This window comes from Cnephaeus nilssonii (assembly GCF_951640355.1).
Source record: "Cnephaeus nilssonii genome assembly, chromosome: 19".
NCBI lineage: Eukaryota > Metazoa > Chordata > Mammalia > Chiroptera > Vespertilionidae > Cnephaeus > Cnephaeus nilssonii.
Genome location: NC_137090.1, coordinates 23,516,984 through 23,544,625, shown reverse-complemented (window position 1 = coordinate 23,544,625; position 27,642 = coordinate 23,516,984). Strand labels below are relative to the sequence as shown.

The following is a 27,642-nucleotide window of genomic DNA, read 5'->3' as shown; positions in this document are numbered from 1 at the left end:
CTGTTTTGTTTGTTTCTTTTATTTAGATTCCACATATAAGTGAAATCACATGATATTTGTCTTTCTCTGTCTGACATATTTCACTTAGCATATCCTCTAGTTCCATCCATGCTGTGGCAAATGGTAAGGCTCCATTCTTTTTTGTGGGTAATATTCAATTGTGTGTGTGTGTGTGTGTGTGTGTGTGTGTGTATATATATATATATATATATATATATATATATATATATATATATATATATCACAACTTTTTCATCCATTTGTCTATTGATGGACACTTAGGTTGCTTCCATATCTTGGCTATTGTAAATAATGCTGCATTGAACAAAGTGTAAGAATTTGGATTTCTAGCCGACACCAGTTTGGCTCAGTGGATAGAGCGTCGGTCTGCGGACTGGAAGGTCCCAGGTTCGATTCCGGTCAAGGGCATGTACATTGGTTGCGGGCACATCCCCTGGTGGGGGTGTGCAGGAGGCAGCTGGTCGATGTCTCTCTCTCATCGATGTTTCTGGCTCTCTATCCCTCTCCCTTCCTCTCTGTGAAAAATCAATAAAATATATTTTTTTAAAAGAATTTGGATTTCTAAAGTATTAGATAGAGTATTAGTGAATTTTGAGATATTGAAAACTTAGACCCAGGAAAAGTGAGATTTTTGTCTAAGTGTGAAGGACTGATGGGTTTAAAAAAATCTATAACCAATCACCCTTTACTTTAATTAGCCCCGAAGCTGTGAGCTCTAATTTTATACCTCCCTTTTCAAAGTAAAAAGAATTCCTATTTTCAAATGATCATTAGAAATTCCATTCAAATGTCCCACAGAAAATCTCAAACTCAACTTACTCTATTGTCCTCATGCAAACCTAGCTCTCCAATATTCCCCATCTACATGAACAGAGCTACCCTCACCCAGTCACCTAAGTTTGAGACTTGGGAATTGTTTTAGGTTTCTCCATTTCCCTGTCTTCCTACAGTCAGTCACGAAGGGAGTCCTATCAACTTTACCACCTCAATGCCCTGTCCCCTTCTCCTCTTTCCTTTTACTACTGCCTTCTTTCCTCACTAGACTACTACTACAATATGTTAAATTCTTCACCCTTTTTGGCCTCGTGTGTTCCTCCTCCAGCGACCCTAACACAATATTCTTCTGGCCTCCCTATCTCCAGACTTGCCTCCTTTCCATGTTGCTGCTGAAGTGATCTTTTTACATTGAAAACTGTTTATGTCACTGGCTTAACATCCTTTAATGGCGCCTAATACCTACAAGATCAAATCAAACTTTTTGGTGTACCCATACCGTGTATGGGAGTAGTCCTTACCCAGCTGTCCAGCTCTACCTGTTGCTACATCATCTGCTCTCAGCTTTGCAGAATCACTAGTAGATCCCAAACACCACAGGATTTTTTTTTCATGCCTCCTTACATATGTTGCTACTGCTCCCTTTACTTAGAATAGCGTTATCTGTCTTGTCTAATTTGTCAACATCTCATTTTTTAAGGGTGTGCAAGCTTTCTCTCCTCTACAAAGCTTTCCTAACTTTCCACCAAGCCCAGCTCATCCTTCCACCACAGAGTGACTAATCCCTTACCTCCTATAATTTATACCACAGTGCCTAGAGAATTTTCTTGCTCCGTTTGAAAAAAGAGCTCTCTGTCCGTAGTAGACTTTAAGCTACCTGAGAGCAAAGGCTGTGTCTAATCTCCCTCTTCATCCCTAGACCCTAGCTTATGCCAAGCATGCTGTACAAAACAACAACAGAGTTTGTTAAATGATGGGCAGGAAGTGGAGGAGAGAAAGATTCTCAAAAACATATTTTGAGAGTATGGAGTGATCGCTGTGTTCACAGCAACAAAATATCCCGAATAGCTCCCACTGTAGCGTTAGACAGACCTTGTGTTCTCACTTGCTACAGTTGAGAAACCATGTGTGTCTACCAATCAGACCATACTGGTTTTTGGAGAAATTCCAGTTATACAAACCCATGACTCAATTCCTTGCCACTTTTACTGACGATAGTTTCTAATTGTTTTGTCCTGAAGAGGAAATGGTCCCTTAATGAGTCATCTGGACATTACCAAGGTAAGAAATGATACAAGTCTGTTTCCATTTGACTTCATTCATTCAGCCAAAATTTATTACAAAGTACCAAGCAAAAGACATAGATCCTTTCCTAAATCCACAAGGTTGGCAGTTTCAGGGATTTTTGTTTATTTTATTTCACTTCATTAATTCAACAAGATTTATTAACTGCTTACTATATGAAACAGACTCCATGCTAGGCAAACATAATATGAAGATAAATGAGATATAGGCTCATCCCTCAAAAAGCTCAAAGTCTGGTGTAAAACAGACATGGAAACATAAATATAATGCAATAGGAAAAGTGCTAAAATAGAGGTACTTACAAAGTGGCAGGAGAAACCACAGAAAAAAGATGGGCTATGTCAAGGAGGGGACATTCAGGGTAAGCTGTGCAGAGGAGATGACATATAAACTGAGTTTTGAAGAATATAAGGATTTTGCCATGGAGAAAAATGAGAAGAGGACATTCTAAGAAGAAAGAAAAATATGTACAAAGGTCCATATTTAGAAGAAGCAAAGCTGAAATGAGATTGATAACATTAAAATTTAGAGAAGTAACTTACCCAAGTGGAGTATGTTATATATAGCTGGTATGTATAATTCGATTTTAATAAGTTAAATGCTTGTTTGATGTTACTCCATTGTACATTTATATGTTGATGACTCCTAAATTTATTTCTTCAGACCTGACCTTCTTGAACTTCAGACTCATGGATCCAACTATCTACTTGGATGTCTCTACTTAAAGTCAAGTAGGCATCTTGACATATCCAAAACATAATAATTGATTCCACACACCCCCACCCCCTATTCCTCATCCTCTCAAAAACGTTACTATTCCCTTATTCTTTCTTAGCTCAGTAAATGGCATGCCATCTACCCAGGGTTTCAAGCCAATAACCTAGGAGTGATATTTTTCTCTCTTTACCCCATCTCTACATGAAATGCATTAGGTGCATTTAGCTCTACCTCCAAAATATCTCAAATCTACCCATTTAACTTCATCAGCAGAGATACCACCCTAAGCCAAAGCACCATCACAATTTCTACTTTGATTGGCCTCCTTGTTTCCATTCTTACCCTTTCTATGGTCCATTCTCCAAATAGCCAGAGTAATCTTTTATAAAATATTTGCTCATTCATTCATCAAATATTTATTGAGAGAACACTGGAGATGGGGACACAGCAGCGAAGGATGTTAGACCCCTGAGCTTATGGTCTTTCATTCTAGAAGGGGGAGAGGGAATGCACAAGTAAATAATTTTGTACAGTACATATGCAATGAAAAAAATTAAATTCAATAAGCTAAATCTCTTGCTACCTGCGTTTTACTGAGCTGCTCTCTCAGCAAAACATTTTGAAAGTTTCCCAGCCTGTTTAGATTAAAATCCAGATTCCTTACTCTGACCGTGTTATAAGATTCTATGAGATGTGGTTTCTATTTGTCCCTCCAACCTTATCAGAGCCACACTTCCTCACTGCGACTTTTCTCCAGTCGCCCTGGCCTTCGTTCCGTATCCTCCATGTTCCAGCCTTTCCCTTCTGCACACCTGTGTTTGCTCCATCTGGAATGCTGTTTCCCAGACCTGGGAAAGGCTGCCTGCTCTTCACTCACATATCACTCCATCATTACGAACCTGAATAGTAGGCCTAAACGTAGCTCCCCTCCCCTTTCTCTACCAGTGACACTGCTTTATTTGTTTCAATAGCACTTCTCACTTTCGGAAATTATCTTCCTTATTTGTTAGCAATATCTTCTGTTCCCACTAAAACGTTGATCCTCCTGAAGGGAGTAACTTGAAGTGGTTCACCCAAGTATCCCTAAAAGTCTAGATCAGTGTTCTGCAGAAGAGGTTCTTGATAAATATATTTTGAAAGAACAAATGAATAACGGTGGACTCTAGGGCACACAGCGTTACAGGACCAAAACGAACTAGTCGCTCGCTCCGGCCAGGCTCCGCCCCCCCAGAACCACGCCCACTCACGGTCTAGCCCAAGGCCTCCTGGGAGAGGGCCTCTGCGCAGGCGCTGCGGGGCCGCAGAGCTTTCTGGGTAAAGATGGATGCGCACGATCTCTTTCGCCGGCTCGGTGCCGGGGCCAAGTTCGATGTGAGGCGCTTCTCGGCGGACGCAGCCCGGTTCCAGGTACGGTGCCAGGAGGACAGAAGCCGGAGGCGCTGAGAAGGAGCAGGAGCCCGGGAGTGAACTGGCTGCGGGGGAAGCCTGCACTCGGAGGGCCCGTGGCCAGGCTGTGGGGCCTTTCCCCCTCCTGTGGCGTCCCGTTTACCTAGTCCGGACCCGCTTTCCAAGTTCACTCTTTCCTCATTCTTTTTGTAGATTTAGTTGGGCTTGGCCGTCGATCAAGTTGGGTGGCTCCTCGCACCCCCATCCTAAAACAGGAACAACTCCAAGCGGAGAGAACAGATTCTTTCATTATAAACCTCTCGGGTTTGGCTTGGCATGCATCTACACTGAGTGGCCAGATGATGATGATCTCTGAACGCATAATCTGGCCACTCAGTGCACTTCTCTTGAGTACCTCATTTATTTGATATCAAAGATACTATAAACCGTGCACCTGATCGGTTTTCCCCTTTGCACTGGCTGATAGAAAGCTCAGGGCAAATAGGTGGTTGATCTCCAGCAAAAGTCTAGAATACTTTTGGTACCCATTTGAGATACAAAGACACTGAATGGCCAGATTATTATGCGTTCAGAGATCATAATAATCTGGCCACTCAGTGTAACGTTAGTGGACACGGTTCTTTTTAATCCCGCACTCCTGTAGCTTGTTATTTAACCAAATGAGAAGAAAGGTTTAGAAACGGGAGGTCTTATATAGGGAAGTAGTGAGTGATAAATCGGGAGTAGTTGGGGCCCAATTGTGGAAAATCTTGATATTGGGACTAGGGACATTTGTGTGAGTGTGCGACACGTGTGTTTCTTATTTCTCTGACTGGCGGTATAGTGTAGTTATTAAGAGTTTGAAATCTGGAGCCATATTATTTGGGTCCAAATCAAGTTAACCTAATGCCTCGATTTTCTCATTTGTAATGTTGCTATTTACCTCATAGGGTTGTTGAAGAATGTAATGTAATATATATAAACATGTTTAGAAATCTGCCTAACAGCATACAAGTATTATGCTGATAAGCATATGTGTTTGTTGCTATTGGTTATTATTACTGTTATAAAGTCAGAAAAGGTACAATCTTGGATTTCATTTGCCCAAACACATTTATCAGTGCAACAGATATTTGGTGAAAGTGTAAAAAAGATGGCGAGTCCTTGGACCCATCCCCTTACTGCTAATACTGTTTGGGTGAAAGGAATGCCATTCTGTGGAGTTCACTTTAAATATTTTGTGTTTAGGTAGGAAAAAGGAAATATGACTTTGATTCTTCAGAGGTGCTGCGGGGACTGGACTTTTTTGGAAACAAGAAGTCTGTCCCAGGTGAATGTGGAGAATCCAGAACGAATCAGGAGCTCCAAAATGAAGCGAAAGAAGAAGAGAGCCTAACTGAAAGGAAGAGGGAGCAGAACAAGAAGAAGAGGAAGAGAATGTCTCCAGGTTAGTCCTTGATTTCTGTCTTTTCTCTTTAATTTTTTCCAATTGTGAAAATAGTGTAAGCTTATGGTACAAGTCAAGTAATATGCAGTCATTTATCAGTTGATGGCATTCAGGTCTTTCCAGGTATTTATTACAAATATTGCTACACTAAAGATTTAAATGCAGCTTTTATTGTAAACGTGTTTTCCATATACAGTAGTCCCCCTTATCTGTGGTTTTTCTTTCTGCTGTTTCAGTTACCTGCAGTCAACCACAGTCCCAATATGTTAAGTGGAAAAATTCAGACATCCACTGGGGGCCTAGGAACATTTCCCCTGTGGATAAGTGGGGGAGGGGGACTTGTATATTTGGTCTATCTTTGGCTCTGTCCTAATTCATTGATTTATATTTCTGTATTCATACACCAGTACCAGCTTGTTTTAATTATTATGGCCTTATAACACTTTACAAAATTTGGTTGAGTGGTGTGGCACACCATGTTTATTGATTAGGCAACTGAATATTTTCCCCCTAAAGGGTTCTATCAGTGCAAACCCAATTAAAATTTCAGTAGTCTTTGTTTGTAGAAATTGACAAAGAACTTTATTTTTTAAGTTAAACATGCATCTCCCATATGACCCACCTGTTTCACTCCTAGAATTTACCCACGAGAAAGGACAACCTTTGCCCTCACAAATAACTACACAATACCGCCAATCAGAGAAATACAGATGCTCATAGTGACTTTATTTGTAATAACTGGAAATTATCAAAATGCTGTTCAATAGGGGAAAGATATCCATATGATAAAATGCTATCTATAAATAAAAATTTAAAAACTATTGATACATGCTCCAACATGGATCTCAAAATAACAATCTTGAGTGAAAGAAGCCAGATTAAATTTAGTACATACTACCTGATTTCATTTATATAAAATTTCAAGCAAAGCAAACTAGTTTACCGTTTACAGAAAGCAAAGGGGTGGTTGCCTAAGAATGGAGCAATGCATTACAAGGCACCACAAGGAAGTTCGGGGAGGTGATGTAAATAACCTTGAATATGGATGTTTTAACACGTGTGTACATATGTCAAAACTCCTCAAATTGTGTACTTTAAATTTATTGTATGTCTATTTTACCTCAGTGAAGTTGAAAAAAATTAAAAAGAAATTCCAAAAGTAATCCTTGCTCATTGCTTTTCTTAGAATTTTTAGGTTATTTTACATATTTATCTTCCCATATAAACTTTAAAGTTAGCCATTCCAGTTACCAAAACAGTGCTGTCATTACTTTTCATTAAACTAATGTTAATTATAGATTTAGTGAGAATTGCTATCTTTATTATATTGAATAGTCCGTAAGTACTGTGTTGCGCTCATTGCTATTATAAGTGAATTATTTTCTTTCATCCTATTTATTTTCTATCTAGTTGGTGTTTGGATATAAAAAAGCTGGCTGCCTCATTGAAACCTCTTTTTGTTTAAGTAGTTTCCCAACTAATCTCTTGTTTTCAAGTGTAGCGTCATCTACATATTACACAGCTGAAGTAACTAACAAAAGGAAGAGAATGAGCTTCAGAACTCTGGCTTTATCAATATAGAACCTGCCTCTCCTTTCCAGTTACTATACTTTCTTTTATCTAGTTGCAACAAGCACTGTCTTTTGTTTGTGTGAAGGTAGGGCCTGTTTGCTACACTCTAGAATGTTGCACTTAAAATCTTTTAATTTATTAAAAATTATTTTAGAAATTACTTCAGAAGAAGAAGGTCCTACCATACAGTGGATATCATCTGTGGAAGCAAAAATTGAAGATAAAAAGGTTAAAAAAGAAAATAAACTAACTTCAGGAAAGTTGGAGCATATCAGAAAAGAAAAGGTTAGAAAAATGTCTTAGCCCCAATTTCTTACTTAATGACTTTTTTTACTGTCCTTGGGTTACTCTGTGGTAAAAGTAAGTATGGTTTTGTTAAGATAGAAGATTAATTAGTTTGAGTTTTACTTTAATGAAAAATTAAAGCAAAGTGTTTTATATTCTACTAAAACTTATCCTAGACTGTTGCTTTATAACATCTGACAGTATTTTTTACCATATCCATAGTGACTCCTTGACTGTATTTTTCAGATAAACTTCTTGCGGAATAAACACAAAATTCACATCCAAGGAACAGATCTTCCTGACCCAATTGCTACATTTCAGCAACTTGAACTAGAATATAAAATCAATTCTCGACTGCTTCAGAACATTCTAGATTCAGGTTTCCAGACACCTACACCAATCCAAATGCAAGCCATTCCAGTTATGCTGCATGTGAGTGTGAAGGTCTAGAATGCCTCTGACATTCCAGTGTTTGCTTATTCTCTTTTCTCCGTCTTTGAAATCTTCCTTTCTACCTTATTCCTCCCCCTGTTGAAATCTGTACCTTGCTTTTAAGGTCCATCTCCAATGCCTGTGCTTTTGAAAACTTGTCTTGATCACTACAGCTAGATGAGATCTTTTTCATTTACCATTGCTCCCCCATTACCCAAGTCTCCATGGTACTTAGTGTGTTCTTTTTCTTGCAACATTTGTCTTATACTTCACACTACTGTGTTTTTGCACTAATTATATTTATCTTTTCCTTTTACTCTAGTGTAAACACTCTGAGAGACTATGTTCCGTTTATTCATCCATGATTTAGTTTATAATTTCCAGGAACTATTTCAGAAATACAGAATTTTTGTACTAACCTGACTGTTTTTTCCTCAATGCTTTTTTATTATTGAAGTATACTTTATATACAATAAAATACATAGTTAAGTGTACAGTTTAGTGAGTTTCAATGATGCATACCCTCTGTAACGATCACCCCAATGAAGAGATGTAACATTTTTATTGCCCCAGAAAATTCTCTTGTGCCCTTTCCATTCTGTCCTCACTCCACCCCTGCCCGGAGGTAACCACTGTACTGATTGCTATTGCCATATATTAGATTTGCTTCTTCTAGCATGTCATATAAGTGGAATCATTCATTATTTCATTTCTGGTTTCTCTCACTTTGCATACTGTTTTTGAGACTCATCCATGTTACATATATCAGTAGTTTGTTACTGAGTATAGTCTGTTGTATGAATGTATCACAATTTGCATATTCACCTATTGATAGATGTATGGGTTAACCTAGATTTTTGGAAATTAAGTTTTTCTAAGGTTTCTTTTGGTAGTGATGATAGCTACCTTTTCCCCCTACAAAACCAAGATGGCCTTCATTTCTGGTAGTTCTAGGAGACCATACTGGTCCTTTTCATTTTCTTTGAGAACTGAAATGAAAATACATTTGAATTATGTTGTTGATTCATAGTAACTTTGCTTTTAATTTTCATTTAAGATTATTTCTGTCATGATTTTAGCTTAAAGCTTTAAAAATCACAGTGACTTACTGAAGATTGTCACCTGTTAATTGCTCTGTCACTCAGGTTATGGCCACTTTTTCTTTTCTTTCTTTTTTTTTTTGGCCACTTTTTCTTTCAGCCATTTTGTTACTTGTTAAAACCTTCCCTAGGGATTGAGGAGTACGGATATCAGCACAAAATGTTGGTTTTGTAATTTTGCATTGATAAAGAGTTTAGTGGGAAAGAACAATTGAACTAATGGAAATAATTGAGGTTGAAAATTATCTTTGGATTTTAGTTATCCACATTCTTTACCCAGTTCAAATGGATGTCAGTGGCAGTGCTCAGAAACTCCATTGTGATGGTAGTGGCAGGGGTGGATAATGTTAGAACAGCAAATATAAGAGAAGTTAGAAGAGTGATGAGAACATGAATGATTGGATTTATCACATATATTTTTATTATTTGTATGGCTGAGAGCATTATTTGATCACTGGTTAACTTAATATACTCTGTTTTTAGGGTCGAGAACTTCTGGCTTCTGCTCCTACTGGTTCTGGAAAGACTTTGGCTTTTAGCATTCCCATTTTAATGCAACTGAAACAACCCACAAATAAAGGCTTCAGAGCCCTGATTATATCACCAACACGAGAACTTGCCAGCCAGGTATGACCTCTCGCTTCTGAAGAGGATGTGTTTTGGTGTTTGGTTCAGTCATCTTCCTTATTTGGGGGTAACAGAAAGGTCTCAAAAGAGTAAGGCCTGTGTCTTTTGTCAGGTCAGCTATTCTGTACAGAGCCCATTTCTATGTCTTATTGCATATGGGGAAATATTTTCTAAAACACGATATTAACATTTGTACTTCTTTGGTGAATGCTCTAAGATCCTTGAAGTTGATAGGCTACTATAATATACAGTCACTCTAAACTATTTTTCTCACCTAGAAAAATGAAAACTCATCTAAGTTTTTGAGAAAGTAAAACTATACAATCATATGCTCCACCCTCCATGTGCTTAATGTGAAATACTTGCCAAGTATGAAATAGTTTTATAATAGTACTATATTCTAAAAACAATAAGTAACAGATTGGATGAGTTCTGTTTTTTTCTGTTGAAAATCGTTTATTAGACCTGAAGAAACTACTGAATCTTACTAGGCATTGAAGTTCCAAACTGCTGAGATTTCAGGTTAATCTAGGCATTGAAGTTCCAAACTGCTGAGATTTCAGGTTAATCTACACATTATTACAGGTTAAATTTCAGATATTTATGGAGTTGTAAAGGACTTATTTTTTTAATAATGTAAATGAGATTATACATCTTATTCAAGTATTTTAGAAGATGATGTTTTTATCATTTTTTGTTTTAGACTCACCGAGAGTTAGTAAAAATATCTGAGGGAATGGGATTCAGAATACACATGATCCACAAAGCAGCAATTGCAGCCAAGAAATTTGGATCAAAATCATCTAAGAAGTTTGGTAAGGGATTCGTGCTTGAGTTGTAGAGCATGAAGGGGATTTAGAAATTACAGATATCCTAATTGACACCTAAGAGCTCTTAAAGTACAGTCATGCATATAATTTGATTTTTAAAGAAGCTAAAAGAGATCTCCCTGCTCCCATCCAGTAGTTATATAAATATATACTAGTGGTTCTCAACCAAAGGCATTTTGCCCTCCACCCCCACCTCACCCTTCAGGGATATTTGGCAATATCTGGAGACATTTTAAATTGTCACACCTGGGACAGGGTGCTACTAATCTGTAGTGGGCACAAGCTAGGGATGCTGTTAAACATCCTACAATGTACAAGACGGCCCCCTACAACAAAAGAGTTTTCTGGTCCAAAATGTCAACATGCTGAGGTTGAGAAATCCTCTATACTAAATGCATGGAAATACTCTGTTGACAAGAATAGCTTATATCCCTACCCTTATATCAGTCAGAGAATCTGCTTTTTACCTATCTTGTATCTTGAGCTCCTGAGTAAAATTTCATTTAAAGAAGGATTTTCCTGGCCTGGCTAGTATGGCTCAGTTTATTGGGGCATCATCCCGTACACCAAAAGGTCTTGGATTCCATTCCCAGTCAGGGCACATACCCAAGTTGCAGATACGATACCTGGTCAGGGTGCATAAGGGAGACAACTGATTGATGTTTCTCTCTTACATTGATCTTTCTCTCCCTTTCTCTCTCTCTCATCAATAAAAACAAACATATGCTTGGGTAGGATTAAAAAAATAATGATAGAAAAGGATTTTCCTTGAAAAAAATGTTTGAAAATCAAGCTGTTGGATTATAGTGTTTGCAAATCAAATATAATAATACAGAAGGGATATACTAGTTTGTGCTAGGATGGATAAAAAAAATATGTATGTTACTTACTGACAGGGAAGAACGTTTGAGATGGTGTAGTGAGTATGACCACTGCCTCCTCTCCCCACTTCAGGTTATTAACTGAAAATTCAGAAGCCTTAATTTTCTAGTTCAAGAGGGATGAAACTTGTCTTTGCAATTTGTACCATTTGTTTTTCCTGCAGATATTCTTGTAACTACTCCAAATCGACTAATCTATTTATTAAAACGAGATCCTCCAGGAATAGACTTAACAAGGTACAGATGATATTTTAATGTCTTTTATATGTGCTTTTCTTTTAGTTGATTATATTTTGTCCTCAATTGCTTGTATTGTTGCCCTGTGGAGCTTACTACCTACCAGCTTTCAGTAAATGTTGGTGCTGAGAATAATGGTGTTCATTAAACTCACAGGAAAATAACTATCTGGTCTGGAAGAAAGTCTCAGATTCTGATAAGCAGTTAGCACAGAATTCCCGTAGATTTTCAGCAGTGGTGATGGAGTTTATAAGGTTTATGTGGATCTCTGTTTTTTGCTAGTGGAACTTCATATCTTTGAGGCTAATGGCATAGTTACATTAATTTATGTTTATCTTACTTTACCTTTCCCTGCTTATTTTTCTTGTACCTTTTTGTGATAATGATATGTGGGTCTGAGAAGCAGCATTATGGTTTGACTTCTTCATGTGTCCCCACAATTTAGTGAAATGTCTTGGATCTTCTAGTTTAATACCCACAAGTTGTTTTGTTATTTCTTAGTGTTGAATGGTTGGTAGTAGACGAATCAGATAAACTATTTGAAGATGGCAAAACTGGGTTCAGAGACCAGCTGGCTTCTATTTTCCTGGCCTGCACATCCCACAAGGTCAAAAGAGCTATGTTCAGTGCAACTTTTGCATATGATGTTGAGCAGTGGTGCAAACTCAACCTGGACAATGTCATTACTGTGTCCATTGGAGCAAGGTAATTGTTCTGCATTATCCCAGTTTGTTTGTTTGTGGTTTTTTTTTTGGGGGGGGGTTGTTTGTTTGTTTCATTTACTTGGAATTTTGGGTGGAGGGAAGCAAAAATTGGCTCTTGCAAACTATAAGGTATGTTTTCTTCTCAGGAATTCTGCAGTAGAGACTGTAGAGCAAGAACTACTCTTTGTTGGATCTGAAACGGGAAAACTTCTAGCCATGAGAGAACTTATTAAAAAGGTATATTTCCAAATAAACTTTTTTATAAAGTTCACTAAGCCTTATATTATTAGTGGGAGGCTGAGCACTATTCCTATATCATACTTACTAATCCATTGGTAAATTGTCAAGCACTTTGGGCTAGCTCTTCTCCTAAGGAGGAGAGGTTCCACTGTTCAAATATAGTAAGCTTTCTATTCCCAGCTCGGGTTAAGCTAGGAAAAGACCTACGTGATGCCCTGAAAGCCTTTTTCCACATTTGCATATGTATCTGCTTCCTGCATCTCCTGTCCCCTTCCCCTCCAGTCCCTCTGCTGCTTTCTTATTGAACTGGGGCATTGTAGAATGAGTAGGACAATTTTCTGTTTGTATCCCTTCAGTATACACTGAGTGGCCAGATTATTATGATCTCTGAATGCATAATAATCTGGCCACTCAGTGTATATCCTCTTATATAATAAAAGGCTAATATGCAAATTGTCCCCTCGACTAGGAGTTCGACCAGCATGCAGGCCGGCCAACTGCCCATGTCCCCTCCCCTTGGCCAGGCTGGCCGGACCCCACCCATGCACGAATTCATGCACCAGGCCTCTAAAATATATATACACTGAGTGGCCAGATTATTATGCGTTCAGAGATCATAATAGTCTGGCCACTCAGTGTATATTGAATAGAAGCGATAGTTAAAAGACTACATACTGAAGGGTTGAGGGGAGGCTATTGAAATATAAATCCTAAGCTCTGCCCCTAGAATTTAGTTTTCTTTAGGAGCTAAAGTAAAGACACTTGTGTAAGATAGTTTGTGATAAAGTGCCATAAAAGGCTATAGAGTGCTTTTCTTAACCATTCATATAGTTATAATGGGGCCATAAGGGTGGATTGAATTGGTTAGGGGAAAATGCTACTAATCTGGGCCTTGAAGGATTTGTGGGATTAAAAAGTGAAGTATTAGTGGCAGGAGGAGCAGTTGTTGTAAAGTTTCAGAGGTAGAGTTGAACACATTGAATGTGTTTGGAGACAATGAAGAAGTTACCTAAGGAGAACATTTATAGTGGGATTAAAGACAATCAGTTTGGACAGGAGAGTTAGGATCAAGTTAAGAGAAACCACTGAACATTATTGAAGAGTGTGGCCACATAATTTTTAAGGAAAATTAAACAGTGGTATATAAGATGGATGATAATGAAAAGAGATTGAAAGTAAAGAAACCAATTAGCATAGTACCTAAAATATTCCAAATTAAATGTACCTTTAAAAATAACAATATAATGTTACTAAAAATGCAATCATATTTAAATTTGATGAAATGAATTCTGTATGATATTTCATATTTTCATAATTTTTTACTGTAAGACATTGGAAAAATTAAAATATAAATATTTTCTTTTAAAATCTAAAAAAAAAAAAAAAGAAACCAATTAGCAGGCTATTAAGTTAGGCTGGTTAGACATAAGGAGGAAATAAATGAAGGAGATAGCCTTAGTGGAGGGTTAACAGTAGTTGGAAGATGAACAGGAAAAGTGTTTGCAAGTACCTGGTGACGACAGGAGTGGTTAAGAATATTGACTCTGGAGCCAGACTACCTGGGTTGAAATCCTAGCTTTAGGCAAATTAACCTCCATTCCACAGTTTCCTCATCTGTAAAATGGGGGTAATAATATCTACCTCTTACAGTTGTTTCAGTATTAATGAGTTAATACACATATAGTACTTATAATAGTGGTTGGCAAATAACAAATGCTACGTGTAGTTTTAAAAATATTCTTAAGGGTATCGTTTAGCAATAGGAAATACAAGGTTTTCACAGATACATAGGATTATACATGAGCTTTAGATTTGTGAACGTTCTGAAATTATATGTTAAATTTTGTGTAAATGTGTGGTTGCCTATTAGAAAGTTTCATTGCTTTCATTAGATTCTGAAAGGTGTATGAACTAAAATAAAAAGATTAAGCCCTAATATAGACAGTTGAAAATATACAAAGTTGATTTAGAGAGAGGCAGGGTATGATATAAATGTAAAAATCATTTGCTTAGAGCTGGTAGTTTATAACTGAGACTTTAATAAGATAAATATTATATTGAGAGAACTGAGAACCAAGAACTAAGCTTTGGGGGAATATCCACAGTTAGGATAGATAATGAATTAAAAATACAGTCATTGCCCTGGCCGGTTTGGCTCAGTGGATAAAGCGTCGGTCTGCGGACTGAGGGGTCCCGGGTTCGGTTCCGGTCAGGGACATATACCTTGGTTGCGGGCACATCCCCGGTGGAGGGTGTGCGGGAGGCGGCTGATCGATGTTTCTCTCTCATCGATGTTTCTGGCTCTCTCTCCCTCTCCCTTCCTCTCTGTGGGAAATCAATAAAATATATTTTTTTAAAAAACACAGTCATTACATTTTAAATGGAATCAAAAAAGTTCGGAGGCACAGAGGCCGAGAGATTATTATTTCAAGCAATGGGAATCCATTGCTGTAGAAAGGTAAAGAGGATTAATTAGACAAGATCATTGGAATTTTCAAGATGGAGAGTACAGTTCAAGTTGGTGGAAAGAACCCATTATAGAGAAGGGATGATGAGGAAGGTAGGCAGATTAGACCACGTCCTAGAAATTTGGCAATGAAAGTACACTAAATTGAATTGGATTCTTTTATGAACTAAAATCGTATAAAATACTGTGATTATATTCTTAATTATGGGTTATGTGTACTGATTATTGCATTTCTTTCTAGGGTTTCAATCCACCTGTTCTTGTTTTTGTTCAGTCCATTGAAAGGGCTAAAGAACTTTTTCATGAGCTCATATATGAAGGTATTAATGTGGATGTTATTCATGCAGACAGAACACAGGAACAGGTAAAGTCAGATGTATACTCTCAAAATGATAACTAAATTTTAAAAATGTTTTCCATTCCTAGAGTGGTACTAAAACATTTACTGTATGTTCTATTAACCAGAGAGATAACACAGTCCAAAGCTTCCGAGCAGGAAAAATCTGGGTCCTTATTTGTACAGCCTTGCTAGCCAGAGGGATTGATTTTAAAGGTGTGAACTTGGTGATCAACTATGACTTTCCAACAAGCTCAGTGGAATATATCCATAGGATAGGTGAGTTGTCTGCTGCCTCCACACTCATCCATTTTAGCACCAGTGCTATTCCCTACAAACATGATCAGTTTTTTAGTGCTGTGAAAAATCCATTTTTATATGTGAATCTTGAGGGTCTTTTTTCCCCAAAAAAGTGTTTATTAATGATCTGGTTTTTCTTAGGTCGAACTGGAAGAGCAGGGCATAAAGGAAAAGCTGTTACATTTTTCACTGAAGATGATAAACCATTATTAAGAAGGTAAATTAGGAAAAATAACTTTGTGTTTAATTGGCAACGTTGATTCATTATTCTTATATGTATACACAGTTAACAGATAATTACAAAATATCTTTGTCCAAAATTCTGCTATAGTAGTCAACTAAATTTTAGCAACGAGAAAAGGAAAAATGAACAAAAGGCCTTATTTTTGCCTTTTGATTATTTGTTAATAATAACAAATATTCCAAAATTCTAATAACTCAGAATTCTCCCAATAGCCACCAGTTGAAACAGTGTAATATTATGGTTTTTGAATGAGTAATAGTTTAAAATTAACCCGAGTCTCTTTATCCCCATCAAGATTCTTACGATAGTGCATCCTTCCATTATTCTTAGGGACAGATGGAGTTTTATATTTAGTCCCAGGAGCACACTCCAATATTATTCAATTGTAGCCTCTTGAGGTCTGGGTAACATCTGATAGATATAATTTTATTTATATATATTTGCTGTTGTTCTTAATCCTCACTCGAGGATATTTTTCCATTGATTTTTAGGGACAGTAGAAAAGACAGGGAAAGAGAGAGAAACATCAATGTGAGAGAAACACATAGACTGGTTGCCTCCTTCACGAGCCTGACCAGGGCCCAGGCCAGGGAGGAGCCTGCAACTAAGGTACGTGCCCTTGACTGGAATTGAACCCCAGACCATTTGGTCCGAAGGCCAACGCTCTGTCCATGATAGATATCATTTTAGAATCATGGGTTTTAATTTAGCCCATCATCATAGATACTAATATAGAAGTTGAGTTTCCTACATTTTGGTTGCCTGCAGAAAATTTAGCCTGGTGATAATCGGTTACACATCACATTTCTAACAGTTGAAATTGAGTTGTGGCCCTAGCTGGTTTGGCTCAGTGGATAAAGCATCAGCCTGAGGACTGAAGGGTCCCAGGTTCGATTCCTGTCAGGGACACGTATCTTGGTTGCAGGCTCCTCCCCGGCCTGGGCCCTGGTTGGAGGCAACCAATTGATGTGTTTCTCTCACATCGATATTTCTCTGTTGTTCCCTCTATCTTCCACTCTCTAAAAAAAAAAAAAAAAATGAGTTGTGGCTGAAAGCAGTTTGCACTTTGAGTTTATCTGTTTTGGCAAAGATTTTGATCAGGGCCTTCTGAGCTGTGGTTCTGTCAGCCTTGGTTTTTCTTTGAGCAGACTTTTACATGTGCATATGTAGGGCACTATGTATTCCAACCGCCTAGATTCACCTCAAGTTTCCTCAGCAACTCCAAGCATGTGAATTTGATGACACCCCCCCCCCCATATCAGTGTAACTATGCACCTCCATTTTTCATCTGAGAAATGGGGATAATGATAATACTACAAAGGGCTGTTGTGGCCGAAACTGGTTTGGCTCAGTGAATAGAGCGTCGGTCTGCGGACCAGAGGGTCCCAGGTTCGATTCCGGTCAAGGGCATGTACATTGGTTGCGGGCACATCCCCGGTGGGGGGTGTGCAGGAGGCAGCTGGTTGATGTTTCTAGCTCTCTATCCCTCTCCCTTCCTCTCTGTAAAAAATCAATAAAATATATATTTTTTAAAAACAAAGGGCTGTTGTGAAGATTGAGTAAGTTACTATACATGAAAAACTTAAGACAATGCCAAATCCATAGTAAATCTATCATTTAATAGATTTACCTGGTGAGCTTGACTCTGGCTTCAGTCAGTTTCTCATCCAAGGTTGAACTTAGAGGCTTTTTAAGGCTTGATAAAATAAATGTTGAGCAGAAATAGCTGCTGTCTAAAATTATGCATCAATCATTCTGTTAGTAATCCAATGTGGTTACATCTGATGGTAATTGATAATACATTAAAATACTGGATTACTTTCTTGCTTGTGTAGTTTTGTTCCTCTTGTGTTGTACAGAGGGTGCAAGTTCATAAACATCAGTTTGATAAGATACAAATTTATGTTAATGGGTACCTTTTTCAGCGTTGCCAATGTTATACAGCAGGCCGGATGTCCTGTTCCAGAATATATAAAAGGTTTCCAAAAACTACTAAGGTACAGTTTTTAATTTACCAGACCTTCTCTCTTTCTCTCTGTCTTTGCATATACATTCTTGCTTTCACATTCTTACACATAGCTTTAACAATACTACTACTTTTAGGACATTTTAAGATAAAAATTTTCCTTATAAATTTTTGTGAATACTGTATGTTTTTTAAACCTTGCTAGTTTTCTCATCCTTGAAATTTTAAGTATTCAGATTTTTTAAAAAAATTATTCAATATGAGTGAAATATATTTGGATTTTGTTTTAGTTCATAAAACTGGTAAAAAGCAGTTAATTGGCCAAAGTCACACTCTAATGCTTATTGGCACAGAATATAAGGCTGACATGGGACATACTTTAGCCATAATCACTGCCTTTAAAATTGATTGAATTTACCATCCCTTTGGGTTACCTCTGTAAATGCTATTAAGTAATGTAGTATATAAAGTGGATACAAGTGTGGATAAATCAGTGAGCAGATAAAAAATGAATTTTGTGACAAGAATCAAAATTAGTTTTAGCTTTAACTTTTAAATTAAGTTATACTTCATTTAATTCTTTTCTCTCTTTGTAACTTTCAGCAAACAAAAGAAAAAGATGATTAAGAAGCCATTGCAAAGGGAGAGCATTAGTACAACTCCAAAATACTTCTTAGAAAAGGCTAAGGATAAACGGTAAGTATATGGTGAGAAAATTAATTGGTTGTTTCCATTATATAGTTATAGTAGGCATTACTTTTCCTTAGGATAATATTTTTAGAGGTAGTATTAATAGGTTTACAGTCTGTTATAGATTGTAATAAAAGTAATATATTTTAGGTTGGGGGTATGATTTGGGAGCTTGGATGATTCAGTCTTGAATCTGTTTCTTTCCACTTCTGAAAACATGATTTCAATTTACTATAAATTAGAATTGCACGGCCCACCATCTCCACCCAACTTGCATGAGGACATGCTACTGAGGCCAATAGTTAGGACTCACATTGATGGAGTCTTCCTTGAAGCTCTATATTCTGGGCAGGATTTCATATAATCTTAGACTAATGCTGAAGCACATTGTAAAACTTATAAAAAGTATGACTTTTGGTTAAATCTGTAGTAGTATGGATGCATTGAATGAGTTTTAAGTATAGATTTTTTTTTAGCATACATACAGGATTGCTAGGAAGCAACATATTTTGATAGTAGGCTGATATATTCTGAACAGTACTAGTATTTCCACTATTTATGGAAAATGACACTCCTCAAATTCTACTACTACCCGTTAATATATAATATATATGAAATGTAGGCATTTATGAGTACCTATTTATCCTGCTGGTACTTGATGGTGGTAGTTTATACAAATGACTGTGCAATGAGACTTGTTTCCGAAGTTTGTATGCAGGAAAAAAATAGAGAATAAATTTTAAATAAAATAGAAGTTTAGAGAAGGGAAATTCATTGTGGATTAGTATAGTTCCAGAAAGTTTCAAGGAAGTACAACGATCTTTAAGAATAGGTAAAATTTAGGCATATAGAAGGAACAAGGTGAACAGAGACATGAACACTGGAATACACTTTCCTTCTAAGTGGAACAAAAATCTTACCTGATGTTTTGTATTGACTGTGAGAATAATGTTCAGTTCAAGTATATAGAGAGTACAGTGTGTTCCAAAGTGTGAGTTTTAAGCTTTAATCCCTTAGGAAGAGTAATCTTCTTGTACTTAGTTTTGTGAGTTCTTAATAGGTTTTTAATTTTAATTTTTTGTGGCAGCAGTTTCTGGGTGACATTTAGACTAGTGGACTGGTAGAGAAGGTCACTCTGCTTGGCCAACCTAATGTGTCTCAGACTTTTTCTTTTTGGCCACCTAATCTCTCTCATTAGACTTTTTCTTTCAGTGGGCATTAGAACCTTGTTCTTTGGGTGAGGTTAAAGCTAGGATTGCAAATGCAATTTTAGGCACTGAGCAGCAGCTGATGAAAGTTTTTACAACGGTTGAAAATTAACTTAGAGCATAAGATGGTGACTATGATGATTTTAATAAGAAACATGAATTCTTAATTAAATGTTGATTTTTGTCAGTTTGTAGCATTTATACTTTTGAAGTTATTAAAACTTAAAGATGCACTAAGATTTTGAGGACACGGTATAAATGTTGTCACTTTAGACACTTAAGATGCTCTTTTCATTTTCTTTACAATAAATTAAAGGCCATACTTTTAAATTATTTTTCTCAAATTAAAGGAGAAAGTTAATTTAGAAAGTTAAACAGAAGTAGTAGAAGTAAGCCAGCTGGGCTGCGTAGGTTCAAGAAACCAGTTACAAAGGCTAAAGAAGGGCCCTTGGTGATTAGGAGAGAGAAAAGCAAAGATATTGTACCTAGTAGGGGAAGAAGAGGGAGAAGAGAAAGGTGCCTGTGTGCTCCTGAGAGGGAGAGCATGCCTAAAGGCCATACTTCTTAACATAGCCCACAAACAAGAACTGATCCGAGTCTAGCTTAGTTTTTCAATTTAGTTGTTCCTCTATTGATGTATCCACACCTGTAGCCTCAGCTCATACCTCTATGCTGATAACGCTTCCGTCCATATCTTCAGTCCCAGCTTCTCAACCTGAAAATAATACAAACTCTGCCACTTGGGATTGACTGAGGATTAAATGCGCTAATATACATCTGAGAACTTTGCATTACTATACCATGATATGCAAACATTGATTATTTTCTCAAAACGTATTTCCTTTTCCTGTGTGTGAACATTTAGTTGATAGCATTCACCAAACTCTAAAATCAGACGGTTGTGGTTCATGTCTAATATTTATTACCAGTGTGTGATGATCAGCAAGTTGTCCAACCACTCTACTTAATTTTCCTCATCTATAAAATGAGGATAAGAGAATCTTCTTCATAAATTAGGAAGATTATCCAAGATGATAACATACAAGGCACTTATAACAGTAATAGCACTTAATGTGAACTCTTACTATTAGGTCAGGATCAGAATCTGTCTTTTATACTATACTGGAGGCCTAGTGTACGAGATTTGTGTACTGGTGGTGGGGGGGAACGGGCCTAAGCCAGCAGTCAGACATCCCTCTTGCAGTCCCCTCGCTCCTTAACTGCCTGCAGCAGAGGCAGGAGAGGCTCCCGCCACTGCCGCAGCACACACTGACCACCAGGGGACAGCTCCTGCATGGAGCATCTACCCCCTTGTGGTCAGTGTGTGTCATAGTGACTGGTCATTCCATCGTTTGGTCAATTTGCATATTACGCTTTTATTATATAGGATTGTAGTGTAGTGTAGTTTATTGTGACCTTTCTGACTCACTTAGGTGATTGTGGTTTTCTAAAGGGCAATGACCTAATGCAGCAGTTGCCAACTGGTGGTCTGTGGGCCACTGGTGGTCCGTGAGGTCTGAAAGGTTGGTGACCACTGACCTAATGCATCTTTGTGTTCCCAGTGCCTTATATATTTGATTATACAGGTTTTAGTCAATGTTTATTAAACTAGTAGACTTTGGGAAAGTACATATAGCTAGAATTTCTGATTCAGTTTTTCTTACCTTTCTTGTCACAGGAAAAAGTTCACTGGTCAGAACAGCAAGAAGAAAGTATCTCTTGAAGACAAAAGCTAAAAAAATTTTTTTAAAAAAGCTGTATCAGAAACATCATTTTATGATCGCAACATGAATGTTGTTTACATGGAATACTTCATCTTAAAATCACCTGTAGTCAACTACAAGAACATGGCTCTGGTGAAAAATGATCATGAACTTTCAGTGCATCATGTCAAACTTTTAAATGATTGTACAATGAAAATCACATTCATTGACATTTCTGTGGTTTGGCTCCAGAGAGATGCTTCTTATAGAAGAACAAAAGCTTATACTACAAATGAAATACCCAAATGTGGGGAACTTATAAGGACTTTTGCCTTCAAGTGTGAAGGAAGGTGTGATGTGTGTTGTAGAGACATTTGGAACCAAACGTTCAAAGTGAAGTCTTGAGATTGAATGTCCCTGCTCTCTCTCCCCCCACCTCAGTCTGTTTCTGTTTTTGAATGGACATAGAGTTTCTACCAAGAAGAAAGCTACTGCTCTTTATTTTACTATTTCTTAATGGTCTTTTATGGTGTAAACCACAATAAAAAGATGCCTCTTGCCGAAGCCAGTTTGGCTCAGTGGATAGAGCGTCGGTCTGCGGACTGAAAGGTCCCAGGTTCGATTCCGGTCAAGGGCATGTACATTGGTTGCGGGCACATCCCCGGTAAGGGGTGTGCAGGAGGCAGCTGGTCGATGTTTCTAGCTCTCTGTCCCTCTCCCTTCCTCTCTGTAAAAAATCAATAAAATATATTTAAAAAAAAAAAAAAAAAAGATGCCTCTTCTGTGGCTGGTTTTCAAGTTCTCTAGGATTTTAAATTCCTTGGTCTATTAAATATTCTTATATTTCATTGGTAAGGTAGCTCATACTTTACTTGCTTAACGTTGCAACTACAAAATATGGTCAGCCTATCCCTTTTATTTTAAATTTATTTTTTTAAAGAATTTATTGGAGTGACATTGGTTAATAAAATTATATAGGTTTCAGGTGTATAATTCTATAATATATCATCTCTATATTGTATTGTGTTCACTACCCCGAGTCAGGTTTCCTTCCATCACCATTTATCACCTCTTTACCCTCTCTTACCTTCCCCTACCCTCTTTCCCTCCCGTAATCACCATGTTGTTGTCCAGCTTCTCCCTTTCTTCATTTTTCATCATTTAACCATGCTCTTTCCTATCTCTTTCCATTCAAGATGACTTTGCTCGAAAACTGATAGTTTTGTCCTGATAAGGAAGAATGTTCCTATTACTTGATATACCTACGGCTGCATTCTCTTACATCTTACCTTTCCTGGGACTTCATGGCCCTTCGTCCATTTAGTAAGCAGGTCTCAGTCAAAGAAAGAATTATGATTATACAGTGATGGAGACTATTCACCATTAGATTTTTCTCTGTTGATAGATTTGTACAGTGGAATAAAAAATCACCTTCAGTCCTCTCTAGGCTCCGACCCAGTTTGTGGCCACATGGCTAAACACACCAAGAGGGTCGGAATCATGGGTAACTATGGGACCCATTATGGCACCTCCCTTAAGAAAATGGTGAAGAAAATTGAAGTCAACCAGCAGGCCAAGTACACTTGCTCCTGTGGCAAAACCAAGATGAGATGAACTGGAATCTGGTACAGATTCCTGCATGAAAACAGTAGCTCGTGGTACGTGGACCTATAACCACTTCTGCTGTCACAGTAAAGTGCCATCAGAAGACCGAAGGAATTCAAAGACCAGTAGAAGCATTTCCTTTATTCTTAGCCTTTTACTCTAGAGTCAGTACAGGTAGGTAGGTTCCCAACTGGAATATTTTAGATGGACAAAAATTATTCATCTTCAGAATTTATGTAAATGGAGCTCTCTTACTACAAGGTGCAAAAAATACAAGTGTGATCTTTGTTCTAACAGGTCGATTCTATATTCTGAAGATAGGTATACTGCTGCACCCATTTGCCAGCTATATGACTTTGAATAAGTTCATTAATTTCTCAGAGCTTCAGTTTTTTCATTTTTGGAATTGGGGGTAATACTAATTATGTCTCAAGATTAGAAGTACCTAACACTGCCAAATGTTGTAAATTCACAACAAATATTCCTTAAACGTATTTGGTTCAGAATGCAAGGCTTGATAACAATCCCTGCCTTCCAGTGTAGTGGTTAGGGGTAAAGTAAAGGAACAAATAGTGTGGCATATGCTATGTTAGACATAAGGAATCACAGGAGGGCATCTAACCCATACTGGAATTGTCATGGAAGGCTGACCTCCTGAGCTGAGTCTTGCAGATAAAAGGATCTATAGGCAAAAGAAAACAAAGTATTCAGGCAGATACCACATCTGTGACCCTTGATATACTTTCATTTGACTTCCTCTTCATTATTTTCTGTGTAACCACCCATCCTTAAATAAAAGTAAGTTCCATAAACCTGTAATCACCTTGGTTTGTCAATGGATTAATACTGAATTTAACGCCTTTATCAGTTGGAAGTAATCTGCACAAGGAATGAAATTAGTAGGCAATTTATGAAAAAAGAATGCATGATAATTGAATAGTTGGCTCTAGTGAAATGAGCAAGGACTTCTTGAAGTCAAACACCAAGTTTTGAACCCCTGTCCTGCTGCTGTGCATCTGTATGATTTAAGTAAATTACAACTTTTAACCTTGGTTTTCCTATCTGTAAAATGTCAATACTAACTCCTAGGGACATTGAGGATTTCAAAAAATACAGTGAAGTTCCTGACCAGTGATTTGTGCCCAATAAATGATAACATTACAAATTATGTACCTGTAAAAGCCTTGAGACAAGAGTGAAAGATAATTATAATTAATCCATTACTTGCTAGTAAGCAAAATGCTTGAGGGCTTGAAAAAGTTTACATTTGACTTTATTTTACTTACAGTAGTTTGAGTAGGAAAAATCACGGTAAAAATATGGTCAGATATATTAGTTAGTTATGGACTGCTTTCCAAACACCAGTTTCTCCACAGGCACACCTTGTTTTATTGTGCTTCACTTAACTGTCTTCACAGTTGAGGTTTTTTTAAATATAAATTGAAGGCAACACCCTGCACCAGCGAAAAGAGTACGACTCATTTTATTGCCATACTCTTTATTGCAGTGGTCTGGACCCAACCACTCTATCTGTGAGGCATACCTGGGTAGGGAAAATGGATCACTGGGTGGCACGATGGCAGAACCAAACAAGAGTTATGCACCCTGGAGGCTTTATATGTGGATTGGGGTTTGTTGTTTTACTAAAATAAATTTCAAATACCTTCAGCTTTGGGGGTGGGTATCAAAAGAAAGCTGCCGAGTTCCAGGGAGGAAGTGGAGAGTGCTGGATCCTTCTATTCTTTGTGTGCAAAGAATAACAATGAGAGAACACCCGTGTACCCACTAGTTTAAAAAACAGGACTCAATCTGCTCTTTCCACTGACCAAGATTATGATTTTTCCAAAGAGGGACGACGACGCCTTGCAGCTTTGCTGCCAGCTGGGTTCTCCCAAACAGCCTCGTGAGAGAATGAATCAGCTCCCCGGGAGCTGAGCACGAGACCGCCCCAATCAGTCCCACAACTAGAATTGCACCTGGAGGACCCCCTAGCGGCGCCCGGGTCACGTGAGCAGAGCGCACCACCCCTCTCCCGGCCTCGGGGGTCACGTGGGCCCACGGCCCCGCCCCGTCGCCCGGTCTGCGGCGAGGTAGGGTCTGCCGTTTGCCCCGGAAGTGGCTGTCTTCAGCTGACAGCTGCTCTTAAGGTGGCGGCGGCGAGCGGCAGCGGAGGCAGGCCCGGAGCAAGATGGCGCTGCGGCCGGGAACTGGAGCTGGCGGCGGCGGGGCCGCGGGAGCCGGCGCGGGGGCCTCCGGGGGAGGCAGGTGAGTGTGAAAAGCTGGGCGTGGACCCGCCCGCAGCCACAGCCTCGGGTCTACGGCGGTTATGGCGGTTTTCGCCCGCTCCGGCCCCTTTTGCTTTGAAACCGGCAACGGGGGCAGGGTCGTCCGGGCTCCTAGGCCGAAGGGGGTGGATGGAGCTTGGGCGCCCGACTCCTGTCTTCCAGGCTCAGGGGCACCTGCTCCTGGGGCCCAGCGGGAAGCGAGCGGGCGCCCCAGTGCGGGGCGGAGAGGCGGAGAAGGTGAGGGGCCGCTCGACGGGGGTGGCATCGGCCTGGGCTGCGTCAAAGAGGAACCCAACGCCGCCTCGCTCCTCGCCCTGGCTGGCTCAGGCGCCCGGAGACCTCCCTTCCCCCGGGCTGGACCAGGGCTGCTGTGGGGAAGGCTCCGGGGAACCTGGGCACGAAGCCGAACAATTGTTGCCAAGCTGTGTGTGTGGTGCTGTTCTTTCCCCCTTTACATGGCTCTGGTTTTATTTCCTAACACGCGAGACTCGGGAGACCTTTCAGTGAGTCAATAGAGCTCTTGCAGGTGTAATTCTTAAGACTTGATTCCTTATTTTTTAAAATTACGGTTAAACAGTGGTTACGCAGTTATTAGAACAAAGCTTCCAGACTTTCACTTAGCCCTTAAACAAATTGCCCTCTGTCATCTTTCAGCTAATCATTGCTTGTGGATCTCAGACCCAGAACTATAAGGAAGATGAACAATTTGCAACTGGACAAGGTCATCATTTAAGGGGAAAATTTTACTCCGGAAAGTCTTAACTTCTATAATGACCTAGTCCGATTCTGTTTTGTTAGCAAACACATACCGCGTCCACATTTGGAGGTAAAATTAGCTTTTTATCTAAGTTATCTTTGGAAAACAAAGCATCAATTTTTTAATATGCAGTGTTTTAATTTTGGAGTCATGAACACTACAAAAGTGTTCAAGTCTTTAAAGGTACTGCCTCCTGCAGGTGCTTAATGTATTTGCTAAAAAGAGAGATCAGCCTCTGTTCAATAAACCACCGGTGTGCAGCCCCATTTTTTATTTCCTCTACACATCTTTCACTTAGATTTAAAATTTCTTTCTTTTTTGTTTTCTAATTTCCATTGTTTCACAAGAGTTTTTCGTGAATATTCTATATAAGTCAGTTCCTGGCTGGAGAAGACAAATATGTAATAATCTCTGTATCTTTATATGTGATGACAGTTTCTAAAACGTTCTTGAGTGGCATTAATTTGATCAAGTGTATGATTAATTATGGCTCCACATTCTGGGGAAATGTAAACTTAAAGTAATTGGATATTCTAAGTCCAGGTTTTTAATTTTTTGGTGTTTGTTTTTTTTTGGTGTGTTTCGTTGTTGTTTGTTTTTTCACTTTTTTGGGTGGGGAGGATCTCAGGTGCAGAAAGTTGAGTGGATCAGTCACCTTAGTTAATAGTATTTTAACATCACTCGTCCATGAACACAGATGTTAAAAATAAATATGGCCTGAATTGTGATAGAAATTTGGTTGTAGTAACATATGCATTTTGAAACTCTAGAGGATATGTAGGAGAGAAAGTGGTTAAAATGCTCCTTACCTTGAATAATGTATGGAAAGTGTTACATATATTGGAAACTTTCTGAGAAGCTGTATGCTCAATGAAGAAACAACACTATGATTTTTAGAGAGTAGTGATGAGGGCTTGAGCTTATTTTGTGAGGAAGCTAACATTATGGTAGCCTAAATATATTTTAAGGGAAAATAATTTTAATAAAGAAAATTCATGAAGTGTAATTTATAGTATTTCTTAGATACTTGTCCCTGTTCTAAGAAACAATGCAAAAAGCAATGGCATTTTCCAACTTTATTAATATTAGCCTACTTTTTATTGGTATCCTGAATGGGCTACTGTAGAATAAATGGTATATTTGTATAAAGGGCAAATTTTACCCCAGAGGTGAGAAGTATAATTTTTTTTAAAGTCAAATACTACATAAAAGGAGTTGGAAGATCTTGAATAGTCTGTATCCTTTTAGGATATCATTTGTAACTTTGTCAGTTTTCCCCCTGCTCTTTTATAAGTTCCTTTAAAGGCTTTCTCATCTTTTCATTGTCCACTGTTTCTAGCACATAGAAAAACATTCTGTAAATATTTTCAGATTCAAGCTATAGAAGGCAAAGAAGAGGCAGTATTTCACCTGGGCCTCATTTGGAGGAAGCGGTCAAGAGATTGTCATAAAGGTGGGGATGCCTAGTGAACACTAGGGAACAGTAGGTAGGCCAGATGTGGCACTGAGTGGGGAAGATAAA

The 27,642-nt window shown here is 38.3% G+C and overlaps 2 protein-coding genes and 1 pseudogene across 15 annotated transcripts in view; all 3 read left to right on the top strand.

Annotated features, from left to right (window-relative positions):
- Positions 1 to 574: 574 nt before the first annotated feature.
- On the top strand, positions 575 to 22,214 carry DDX52 (DExD-box helicase 52). The gene is made up of 15 exons (XM_079798847.1): positions 575 to 4,224; positions 5,452 to 5,650; positions 7,377 to 7,507; positions 7,754 to 7,939; positions 9,523 to 9,666; positions 10,370 to 10,481; positions 11,542 to 11,614; positions 12,116 to 12,319; positions 12,465 to 12,555; positions 15,267 to 15,389; positions 15,491 to 15,641; positions 15,804 to 15,879; positions 17,832 to 17,903; positions 18,476 to 18,568; positions 21,449 to 22,214. The coding sequence occupies exons 1-15, from the start codon at positions 4,138 to 4,140 to the stop codon at positions 21,504 to 21,506; spliced, it is 1,800 nt and encodes a 599-aa protein (XP_079654973.1). The 5' UTR covers positions 575 to 4,137; the 3' UTR covers positions 21,507 to 22,214.
- A 729-nt stretch (positions 22,215 to 22,943) lies between these two features.
- Positions 22,944 to 23,207, top strand: LOC307114510 (large ribosomal subunit protein eL43-like; annotated as a pseudogene). Its single transcript has one exon. The product of its transcript is annotated as a large ribosomal subunit protein eL43-like (transcript).
- A 2,001-nt stretch (positions 23,208 to 25,208) lies between these two features.
- The window catches only part of SYNRG (synergin gamma), a 58,012-nt gene continuing 55,578 nt past the window's right edge, over positions 25,209 to 27,642 (top strand). For 12 of the 13 annotated variants that reach the window (XM_079798074.1, XM_079798070.1, XM_079798075.1 and 9 more), the window contains exon 1: positions 25,209 to 25,343. In XM_079798074.1, the coding sequence (XP_079654200.1) occupies positions 25,267 to 25,343 (77 nt within the window). In that variant the 5' untranslated portion in view covers positions 25,209 to 25,266. Of the gene's footprint in view, positions 25,344 to 25,421; positions 27,574 to 27,642 lie in introns of those variants that run through there. The other variant, XM_079798072.1, reaches the window with a different exon arrangement.